At 44.1% G+C, this 11,414-nt stretch overlaps 2 protein-coding genes across 2 annotated transcripts; both read left to right on the top strand.

Annotated features, from left to right (window-relative positions):
- Positions 1-6,782: 6,782 nt before the first annotated feature.
- EPUS_08789 (uncharacterized protein) lies at positions 6,783-7,586 on the top strand (the record flags this gene model as incomplete). Its single annotated transcript, XM_007805805.1, has 1 exon — positions 6,783-7,586. One exon carries the CDS (start codon positions 6,783-6,785, stop codon positions 7,584-7,586), a length of 804 nt encoding a protein of 267 aa, XP_007803996.1.
- Positions 7,587-8,125: 539 nt separating this feature from the next.
- Positions 8,126-11,123, top strand: EPUS_08788 (uncharacterized protein; the record flags this gene model as incomplete). Its single annotated transcript, XM_007805804.1, has 8 exons — positions 8,126-8,262; positions 8,315-8,952; positions 9,002-9,524; positions 9,575-9,597; positions 9,647-10,098; positions 10,150-10,698; positions 10,749-10,895; positions 10,953-11,123. The coding sequence occupies 8 exons, from the start codon at positions 8,126-8,128 to the stop codon at positions 11,121-11,123; spliced, it is 2,640 nt and encodes an 879-aa protein (XP_007803995.1).
- Between the last annotated feature and the right edge of the window lie 291 nt (positions 11,124-11,414).

The raw sequence follows: 11,414 nt of genomic DNA, 5'->3' as shown, positions 1-11,414 counted from the left end.
AGTCATCTGACTTCACTATTCTTCTTTATTAATTCCTTTCTGCAGTTATATAAAGCTCTTCAACTTAATAAGACAATATAAGAGCGGATCATGATTATGGACACTCGGTAAGACAAAGCGATTAGTAACATCTCAGACTACCTAGTAGAGAAAAAGAACGATAGCGACAGCGATGCGCGGGTGTTGCACATACTATACGAAGCGCGGGAGCTGCTGGAGGAAGGAAGGGGGCAGGACGCCAGGGGCGCCCGAGATGAAGAGGGACCAACGAGATCTACCGAGGCGATCCTCCAAAGTATAGAGGACAGGCTAACGAAGATCGAGGAACAGAAACTACCTCAGGTGAACCCTTACTAGGAAGCACGCCCCCCGAAAGCGTTATACGCTGCGGCAGCGAAGCGAACCCCCCATCGCCCAGCACAGACAGGCAACGCCCCCAGAAAAGGGGAGAAGGAAATCATAATCAAGATATCTGATGAAACAGAGAAGCGCATGATGCGTGAGGGGGAAGCGAAGGAACTAGTGGAAAGGATTAAGAAAGCGGCCCCTGGACTTATAGAGGTGAACAGAATAGGAAATAGGGACATTAAGGTTACAGCCTTATCTAAGGAGGCAAAAGCTGCCCTCCTAAAAGATATAGAATGGATCAAGGCAGTAAGGACTTTAGCGGCGCTTCAGCGGCGCACCTTCGCAGTTATAGTACACAGCATCCGGGTAAACGGGGTGGACACTACCAAACAGCCAGAAGAGATCGAAAGGCTACAGGCGCTTAATGGCAGCCTACATAAAGACATTAAGATTGTCAAGATAGGCTGGTCAGGCAAGGCGATCAAAGACAAGAAGACCTTTTCCTCGCTCCTGATTGAGGTAGAAACCGCTGAGATGGCGAACCAAATACTAACCAAGGGGTTTGTAGTCGATTACGAGCTTAAGCACTGCGAACGGTTCGCATATAGCTGCCTAACCCAGTGCTACAACTGTCAAGGTTACGGACACCTAAGTAAGCAGTGTAGACAACTTACACGTTGCGGGCACTGTGCGGCTCCTCATAGCACTAAGGAGCGTCCTAATAAAGAGGCTACGAATCGCCACTATTGTGCGGTCTGCACGCAGCCGGGGCACCAAGCATGATCGCCCTCCTGTAAGGTAAGACAGGCCGAGAAACTGCGTCTGGTCAAGAATAAATAAAACTAAGGACCCAACCTTATCGAAATGCCTTACCCCTTGCAGAGCCTCAGAATGCTCTGACGGGGGCCACCAAGCGTATGAGTCCTGCTGGCGACTCAACAGACTCTAGCTGTGATAGCAGCATAATGATATTCTTAACTCCGCTAACAAGGCGCCTAAGAAGCGATAGCTTTCAGCGCCTTATAGATGCTGAATCCAGGGATAGGGCCTTCGCTAAGGCTAAACGCGGCCGCCCGCCTAAAAAGCTTACTACTATAGGCCCTAATAACTCCTGGGAGAATGGCTCTAACGAAGAAGTTATAACATATTAGATACTAAAACTCTACTAATCCTATAGTACAATGTGCGGAAGAAGAGGGTAAGCACTATAATCCTACTCTTTGAAGACGACTATATTCTTAACTATAATATTATAGCTATTCAGAAGCTGTGGCGTAACTTACAAATGCATACCTTGCTTAACGCCTATAGAAGAGGTTTTACTCTGCTTTATAACCTAAGAAAAGACACTAGCGTATGCTTTTACATTAAAGACAACATAGATATTGATAGCTAGGAGAGGTCTATTACGAATCTCCTAATATTACATCACTAGTAATTCGAACACATTTCAGTAGCAAGCTGACAATAATATATATCTATAACATGTATAGCAGGTCACCCGCCTCGTACTTAGTAACAGAGGCGCTCCTTATGATATTAGCGCTCTATAACCTTCTAGTCAGGCTAGGGGAGCATGTCTTACTAGAGGACTTTAACTTATATCATCTATATTAGAGCGGAACCTTATACAATACTAAGTATAAAGCAGCAAAGTAATTAATTAATCTTATTACTAATGCTGAACTAGAACTAGTTCTTCCCTTAGGCACTATTACCTAAGAGGCAAGGGGCCTCTGCTTAATTATTAACCTAGTATTTATTTCTGCCTTATTAACTCAAACTTGATTACTACTAAGTAGAATATGACTTATACTAATTAGCCAACTACCTCTCTCTCTTAACTTAATTACATATAGAGAGCACGCCTTATACAAAAAGGCTAAGAAGAGCCTGAAAGCTTATTAATATAAGTAAGGTAACAGAAATGACTACAACAGCACTACCAAAGAGGTATCTTAATATGCCTAAGATAATCAATGCCTATATAGCAGAGATTCAAGACTATCTTAACAAGATTATCAGCGAAGCGGTTCCGTAGGCATGATAGAATGCCTATAACAAGTCTTTCTGGACCCTAGAGTGCTTAGAGGCAATGAGGAATACTTGTCAACTTTGCTATGTGTGGACATTAATAAGACAGGAAGAGGACTAGGGCGAGCTATTAATAAAGCTAAGCGGATCGACTTTAGAACAGGAATTAAACATACTAGTAATGACCTTAGAGGTCTATAGAAACTCGCTAAATAGGCAAGAACTAATAGCTATCGCCTACGTAATTCCCCTAAGTTTATACTGCTAGCAACCTAGGGCGCTATAGCACACACCTTTAATGACTAGATTAAGGCGCTTAAAGCCGCCTTTTTCCTGTTATTACTAGAGGCACTTCTTAATAATATTAAAGACGCGGTATACCTATAGGTATATTACTGCCTTATAGCCATTACTAAAGAGGAGGTATAGAATACTATTCAGCGTACAGGGGCAAACAGAGCCCCGGGCCCTGATGGGATCCCTAACAAGATCTCAGGCCTGCGTTGACCAGCTTATACCTGCGCTTACCCATTTATTCTCTGCCTGCACGTTGCTTGCATACTACTCTTATGCTTTTCAGGAGGCCTATATACTAGCTCTAAGAAAACCTAATAAACCGGATTACTCATCTCCTAAGGCCTATAGACTAATAGCCTTGCTTAATATAATAGGCAAGACGCTAGAGTCTATTATAGCGTGATAAATCACCTTTTTAGCTGAGCGATATAATGCTCTCTCAGAGACACAGATAAGAGTAAGGGGCAACCGCTTAACTAAGGCAGCGCTAAAGCTCCTTACTAAATAGATATATATAGTCTGGAACTAAAGGAGAGACAAGGTAGCTTCTTTGCTAAGCATGGATATAGCAGGCGTCTTTAATATAGTGTTGCATTAACAGTTAATCTATAATCTGAGAAAGTAAAGGATCCCTCCTATAATCACTAAATAAGTAGCGAGCTTCCTGTCAAACAGGGCTTTTACACTCTCTATAAGTAATAAGACGTCTAAGAGATTCAAGGTCTATATAAGGATCCCTTAGGGCTCCCTAGTCTCGCCTATTCTGTATCTCTTCTATAATGCGAATCTATTAGATATTACTAATTATTAAGAGACTAAGACGAGCGCTTTTAGCTTTATTAATGATATTAACATACTTATGTTTAGCTAAAGCATAGAGAAGAACTGCAGATGCCTAGAGTAGTTATATAATAAGTGCTTACGCTAGGCCTGTTATTATAGCGCTGTCTTTGCGCTACAAAAGTATGAGCTGATTCACCTTACAAGAAACCTAAGGAAGTTTAATATAGAAGAAATGATTAATATGGCTGGCACCCTAATAGTGACGAAAACGGACATTAGAGTGCTAGGACTTCAGATTAATACTCAACTAAAATGGGGCCCTCACGTTAAAAAGGTGCTCCAAAAGATGACTTAACAGACGCTTGCGCTTATAGCTCTATTAACTTCTATATAGGGCGCTTCCCTCTTATATGCGAGACGCATTTATAACGCTGTCGTCAAACTAGTAATGACTTACGCATCAGCTATTTAGCATCTTCCTAACGAGTTATAAGGCACAAAATCAAATACTGCCAAACTCTCGCCTATCCAGAACAGGTGCTTACGCGTGATAGCTAGGGCCTATAAGGCCACGCCTATCCCGGTCCTTAAAGCGGAGACTTACTCCCTGCCTCTTTTGTTGCTACTTGATAGTATCTAAATAGACTCTTATTGCAGACTTATAGTTACAGGCATAAGGCAACTTATCCACAAAAGCTGTCTCCAGATTATTAAGAAGCTTGACTTATAGCAGGGACGCCCCTACTATGCTACTGTAACACTAGGTACTAGAAAGCATAGCTGACACAAATAACGCCTTCTTAAGCTTAATACAGAGACAAAGCTAAACTAAGCCCTAGAACGCTCTCTACTATAGGAAAAACCCTTACAAGAAGCGGCCACGCTACTTACAGAAGCACAACAACAACGCTAGTCCTATTGCTAAATAGTCAGGTTCCTAATGCCAAGGCTGCAGAAATAAACTTACCGCTAAACATAGGTATTCTTAACGCTAAACTCTACAAGGAAGGATACTCACGACAGGGATTTAATCAGACTCATAAGGGATAACTAGACAAGTAGAATTAAAGTCAGATTTATTTAGAAGTATCTCTGCTATACTGTAACAAAGCATCTTAAATTTAAAACTTTTCTTTATACTAAAAGATCTGCTTAGGCGTTAATTCTAAGTCACTATCTGAGTATATTGTACAGCCAGGAAAGGTAAAGTATAAATCTTCTCCTGTGTGTCCTGGACAGACTAACGCAGCACTAGGACTCTTTACCACTTTGTAGCCTACTCGATAGGCATAGATGCGAGTCAATCAGGAATGTTAATTTTATAAATGTCCTCAGGCTCGCAGATCTACTTGCTCGCAAAGACTTTGTTCTTGAGTGCTAATCCGCAGATAACTTTGATCAAACAGAAACTTAGAACATTCTGTCGCTCTAGAAATTTAATCAGGGGTCTAGTATCATAGTTAGTAGGTGATGTCAAATTAATCTATGGAAGAACTAACAGATTGCCACAATTTTGTCTACCTTTAAGAAGTCGTAACGTGATAAGCATGCCTAGTTTCACACTACCCGGGTTCTCCTCATCTCGAAGAGCGTAAAGTTGAATGTCTCTATACTTAATAGCCTTATTTTGCTTAAGGTATCTAGTAGACTTAACTATAGTACCAGCACGTAATATAGTTAATATACAAAAAAGATTTAAAGCTACGTGCTAAACCTGCTGCTACTCCTCTAAATAATATTTATTACTAAAGACCTAATAGTAATAGAGGATATTAAGTATATTATCTGTATTTATTACTGCTCTAAACCAGCCGGTTTCCTAGAGCTTAAACTTATTAATTAAGTAATCTATAATAATGTTACGAATCCTCTTGCGACCTACGCCAAGGACCATATTCCCTGTGGCACTGACCATGGCTCACAGAGCTCATCTCGGACCCAGCTCCCCGCCGCTATTCTAGCCATCACTGACGACAGGTACCCACAGTTGTCTGTACCTGGCCTCAGCGAGATAAGGGGCACAGACATGTATATAGAGCGTTGTGTTCCCACTTTCGTTTCCTTTTCTTCACGCTTCGTCTTGTATATTAGGCCCAACCATAGCTCTCCTGACAAATAAACTATAAAGTAAAATCTTTTATTAGTAAGATTATCTATATTAAGTATCTAATAAAGCCTATATATTCTTTATATCCATTTTAATAGATTTGTGTACAAAATAATATATATAAATGCGAATTATAATCCTCTAAAATTTTGCGAAAGTAAAAAGAGTAGACAACGATTTTATATTTAAGGTCTTATAGCTCTATTCTAAGAATAATTAAATGACTTTATAAGATAAATATTTCTCACATATTTTAACAGGATTAAGGGTCAGAAAGTAACTTGACTCTTTATAGACTTTCTAACAGAACCTAATTACACTTGATTAGTGTCTAAAGAGAACAAAGATAAGAGACTTACAGAATCCATTATATCTATGCATTTTTATATGATTTTTTAGTACTGTCCACATACTTAGGTATTGTCAGTTTAGTGCTTTGACCTAGTTTGCTAATTAGCTCTTTAAATAGTCACAAATGTCTTTTTGTCTTTTGCTTCGTATAAGTAGAGAGTAAGACTGCCATTGCTGGGTCTTTGGGATGGTGTTGTTGCGGAGAGGGGAGCAACTTTTTATATGCGGATTCGGATCCATTGAGTCGTTTCTGCTATACTAAAGGACAAATTAGGTTATAACCTGATTAAGGGCGACAATGAAGTTGGGTGGGTGAGGGGGAATTCTGCAAAAAAACGGCACCCCCAAATCAGGTCCCTTGTCTAGCGTAGGTGCAGAGGGTGCCAAAAGCAGCGTCAAAAGGGTCCCTGATTTGGCACCCTTTTTTACACTCTGATGTACAGTTACTCCGTATGTTGCGTCCTTTGTGTTCTAAGGTGGGGACTGCTCATGTGGCTGGCGAAGCTTGGCAGTGGACTTTCGCGCCACTGCAGGCCACAGCTTCCCGCAGCTTCCAGCCGCGCTGCGGACCAATCAATGCACCATAAAGCTGGGTACGACTTGGCATTATTTACTACGTACATTCAAGTTGTCCCAACCTCTTCTGTTCCAGCAACACATCAGTCGACAAAGTATGTTCCGACACCTTCCAGCCATCGAGATGCCCAGTAGCTTAGGGATGTCTTCCTATAATGTATTTCTTTCATTGCATGCTGCGTGCACTCCCATGCAAACATTGTGACACTCTCCACCCTTTCCATCTCCTGTGCTCAATTCCAGAGTCTACCATAGCATATTACAGGACACTGCAGCCATAACCATCATGAAATTCAACCCACCGTTCACGTTGCTTGCTATCTTCTTTGCTCTACATTTCACAGATGCCTTACCGCTTTCAGGATCACACAAAGAGCGACAAGTTGCTCCAAGAAAGGCGCCTTATTCGGTCGTTCCTGTGGATGGAGGCCAGTCTGATGGAATTACCCAACCTACGACACAGATCGTTACCAGTGATTCTACACAGACAGTCACCGAACCACCGAGGACAATACCACCTGTAACAGAGACCCTGCTCTCCACTACTATTGTCACCGAGTCCGAGGCACAAGCGACAACGATCACCACCATTACCACGACCTCCACACCCGTCACCACCCAAGTCTCTGTCAAAGAAGCCTCCCCTTCTGTTGACATAAGTGTCGCAACGGTGACTACTATCGTTTCGACTGCGGACAAAGTCACCATTACCTTGACGCCATCGGTCACTCCCTACGATAATGGAATGTGGCACACAACGTATTACAAGGTGGTAGAGGCATCGTCTTCTTCCGAGACAAGCAGCACCAAAACAGCAGATCAGACACACTCTTCAATAATTGGCACCGACTCCGCCGCATTCACCGGCCAACCCTCGAATGGAACTTATACTTTGGTACTAAGAGGGAAGAACCATTCGACACCATCCAGCACGATCAACAACGGGACACTTTTTACAAACAGCACCACCGCTGCATTGGCGAACAAACCACCAATGCCAACACTGCCTAAGGTTTCGGAAGTCGTCAACCCTACCGAGGTTCCTACAATCGATGTGGCAAAAAACATGGTGCCCGGCTTTGGCAGGTAAAGTTTAACGGAGCGCAACAACGAGCGATGAACAAACCTCTCGACGAATTCAGGACAAATGAAGAATATAATGAGAATCGGTTTTGTACCAAAACAGCAGGAATAGCTTTGCATAGTTTTGATTCATGGGAGATTGGAAAAAGGTCAAGCAGTTGATTGGGATCTCAGCGAAGGCGCTGGTGGGCAACGAACATTTAAGCACTTAAAGACCAAAGGCACATAATCGATAATAGACATAGACGATAATAGAGAGCATTTGATCCACCTTTGACGTTGCTCGCAATTAATCAAAGGATTCCTACGACGGCTTTCTTTTCATAATCTGCTTAGTCACCTTATCGCCAAGACGTCGATTGATGAAGCTTCACTGGCAGGTGAAGCTTAGTTAGTCCTGCAGGTATGATCGTGTGAGGAAAGACAAAGAGCTGGCGATGCACTTTAGATACCACTGGAGCTGAAACAGCTGATGCAGGCTACTCGGACGGGCGTTCTCTGCAAGCAGCACAGCATCGAGTGCGCCAGGCTTCCAGGACTACCGTCATGGCGTCCTCCCCTCCTGCGATGCAAGACCAAGGGAGGTTGCTTGAAGAGGCCCTGGGAGTGGTACGGATGCAATCATCACACATGAGGAAATGCTTGGAAACACCAGGGAAGCTTATGGACGCTCTGAAATGCGGGTGCGAGCCAATTTTCTCTGGAAAATGTTGATTGCGCTGACTTAACGCGAAGCTCTACTCTTGTTTCCGAGCTTCGTACGCCTACTTTAGGTCCGAAGCAATACTACGAACTCTACATGGCCGTCTTCGATGCTCTTCGGCACCTGTCCGAGTATCTCCGCGAGTCCCATCCTGTCAACCATCTCGCCGATCTGTACGAACTTGTTCAATATGCGGGCAACATCATACCCAGGCTATACCTTATGATCACCGTAGGCACAGTCTACATGGCCGTAGAGGATGCACCGGTGAAAGAGATCATGAAAGACATGATGGAGATGAGCCGAGGTGTGCAGCATCCAATTCGTGGTCTCTTCTTGAGATACTACCTCAGCGGGCAAGCAAGGGACTATCTGCCTACAGGCGAAGGAGATGGCCCGCAAGGAAATCTTCAGGACTCTATAAACTTCGTTTTGACGAATTTTGTAGAGATGAACAAGCTATGGGTACGGTGGCAGCACCAGGGTCACTCACGTGAAAGGGAGCAGAGAACGCAGGAACGAAGAGAGCTAGAGCTGTTGGTTGGCAGCAATCTAGTTCGACTGAGTCAGCTCGTCGACCTCGAGACATACAGAAAAACCATTCTATCCCCTTTACTGGAGCAAGTCGTGGCATGTAGGGACGTTCTTGCCCAGGAATACCTCCTTGAAGGTAGGAGTTTTCCATGACCCCTAAGAGCGAAGCCTGACTTAATTGCCAGTCATCACCAAGGTGTTTCCCGATGAGTATCATTTGCATACGCTAGATCAAATCCTCTCGGCGATTGCTAGGCTCAATCCACATGTTGATATGAAGAAGATCGTCATCGGCCTAATGGATAGGCTATCCTCATTTGCGCAGCGGCAAGCGGAGGAAGACGCATCAGCTACAGAGAGGCAAAAGGCTGAGCAGGAGGCCACTAGTCGATTATTTGAGAAGATGCGGCTGGCAAAAGAAACAAATCCTCAGTCTCCCAAGAAGGTTAATGGCACAGAGGATGCTGATGAAGTGAATGGCATCAAATCCAATGAGCAAGTTTCGGGTTCGAATGGATCAGTAGAGGAGCCAACAGCAACCGAAATTGACGACAGTACTCCTGCTTCGAAAACTTCCAAACCAAGCATTCTGGCCGATGTGAAGCTGTACGAGATCTTCTACGACCAGGTCGTCAGTCTTGTAAAGACCAGGGGACTTAGCATACAAGACACAATGGGCTTACTCACGTCACTCGTCAATCTCGCACTGTAAGTTTGACAAAACCGCAGAGATGTTGAATATGGCTAATATGTCGAAGTAACATATACCCAGACAAACTAGGTATTTTGATGTCTATGACAAAGTACAATCCCTTACTGATACTGGGTAGAATATGTTGATCAGATATTGTCATACGCGAGCCAAAAAACCAATGAATACATGGACAGTCCAGACCTTCACTCACCAGCAGCGCAGTCTAATATGCTCAACCTTCTACTGGCGCCCATTAGAACTTACTATTCGCTCTTCACGGCTCTTGTGCTTCCCAATTACATTCCCCTTTTCTCCTCACAAACATACTCGACCCGCAGGGCTGTGGCCGGTGAGATCGCCAGAAGCATCCTCCGAAATCGTGTCAAAATATCAACATCGGAACAACTTGAAGGCGTCCTGTCGTTACTGAAAGTCTTGATCAGGGAAGGTATCCAACAGCCAAGTGGGTACCCAGGTCTCGGTGCCAGACAAAGAGGTGGCGAAACCGATGAGACCCTTGAGGAACAGGGCTGGCTCGCAAGGATAGTTCATCTTGTGCAAGCCTCCGACAATGACACACAACTTCAGGTGAGCTGCATGTGGTGAACACGGTCGTTGGAGGTGACTGATTTCTCGAAGCTCCTCCAGCAGTTACGCAAAGCATATGACGCCGGAAATGAACGCATCAGATATACCAGCCCAGCACTGATAACATCATCATGGTCACTCGCTCGGAAATACAAATCACGGGAGCACTACGAAGACAACTGGTCTACTCAGTCTTCTACTTTATATCGTTTTATGCATCAGTCGCTCACCACTCTCTACACTCGTGTTTCGCCGTCTTCGGCAGAACTTTGCCTCCGACTTTTCATCTCCTGCGGACAGATAGCCGATCAGTGTGGATTTGAAGAATTTGCATACGAGTTCTTTGCTCAAGCCTTTACAATTTATGAGGACAGCATCAGTGACAGCCGGGCACAATTTCAGGCTGTTTGTATAATTGCTGGAGCACTGCAAAGTACCCGAGGTTTTGGAAAAGAGAACTATGATACTCTGATTACCAAGGCCGCATTACACGGTAGCAAGCTTCTGAAGAAGCCGGATCAATGTCGAGCGGTTTACCTAGCAAGCCACCTGTGGTGGGGAATTGAGATTCCAGCCAGAGGTGAAGAGGATGCGAAGAATGTGAGTTGGTTGTTGAGGTCCCACAGACTCGTGCTAATGAGTTTCCTCAGCTCTACCGCGATGGCAAGCGTGTCCTTGAGTGCCTGCAAAGAGCGCTTCGCGTTGCAGATGCTTGCATGGACACATCTGTGTCGGTGGAGCTGTTTGTGGAAATCTTGAATCGCTACGTCTACTATTTCGACCAGCAGAATGAGACGGTAAGTCGAGGTGAGCGCAATGGCGGTTAACTCATCAACTGATTAAGAATTGTGCAGGTTACAACAAAATACCTAAATGGACTGATCGAGCTGATCCATTCCAACCTCTCCACCAACCAGGAAGGCAGCCCTGCCACGCTGGAAAATCCGAAGCGACATTTCTTCCGAACATTAGAGTATATCAAAGGCAGAGAATACGAGGGCGTTGTGACAGAAGCGAGACAATAACAGCGACGAAGGTGTTGACTTTGTCAATGAATCAATACCCGATTCGATCAATTGATACAATGAGGAGAATATACCACCCTTCTTTCACCTTTCAATCCCGAAGGACGTTCCGTGAGGATTGTTCTCCTCTATGCTTTACTGCCTTGTCAGCGTCCCCCATGACTAGCTGGCTTTGGTGAAATTGATGCTCTTGCTGAAGAGGATACTTGCCTAGGCAGACTATCTGAGTTCACCGACCAGGACCCTATCGCATTACGTCTACCTCCAAGTCGACTGGTGAGCAAACCTGTT

The sequence above is a fragment of the Endocarpon pusillum genome (assembly GCF_000464535.1).
Source record: "Endocarpon pusillum Z07020 unplaced genomic scaffold scaffold4550, whole genome shotgun sequence".
NCBI classification, from domain to species: Eukaryota; Fungi; Ascomycota; class Eurotiomycetes; order Verrucariales; family Verrucariaceae; genus Endocarpon; species Endocarpon pusillum.
This window is presented reverse-complemented; position numbering and strand designations above follow the sequence as displayed.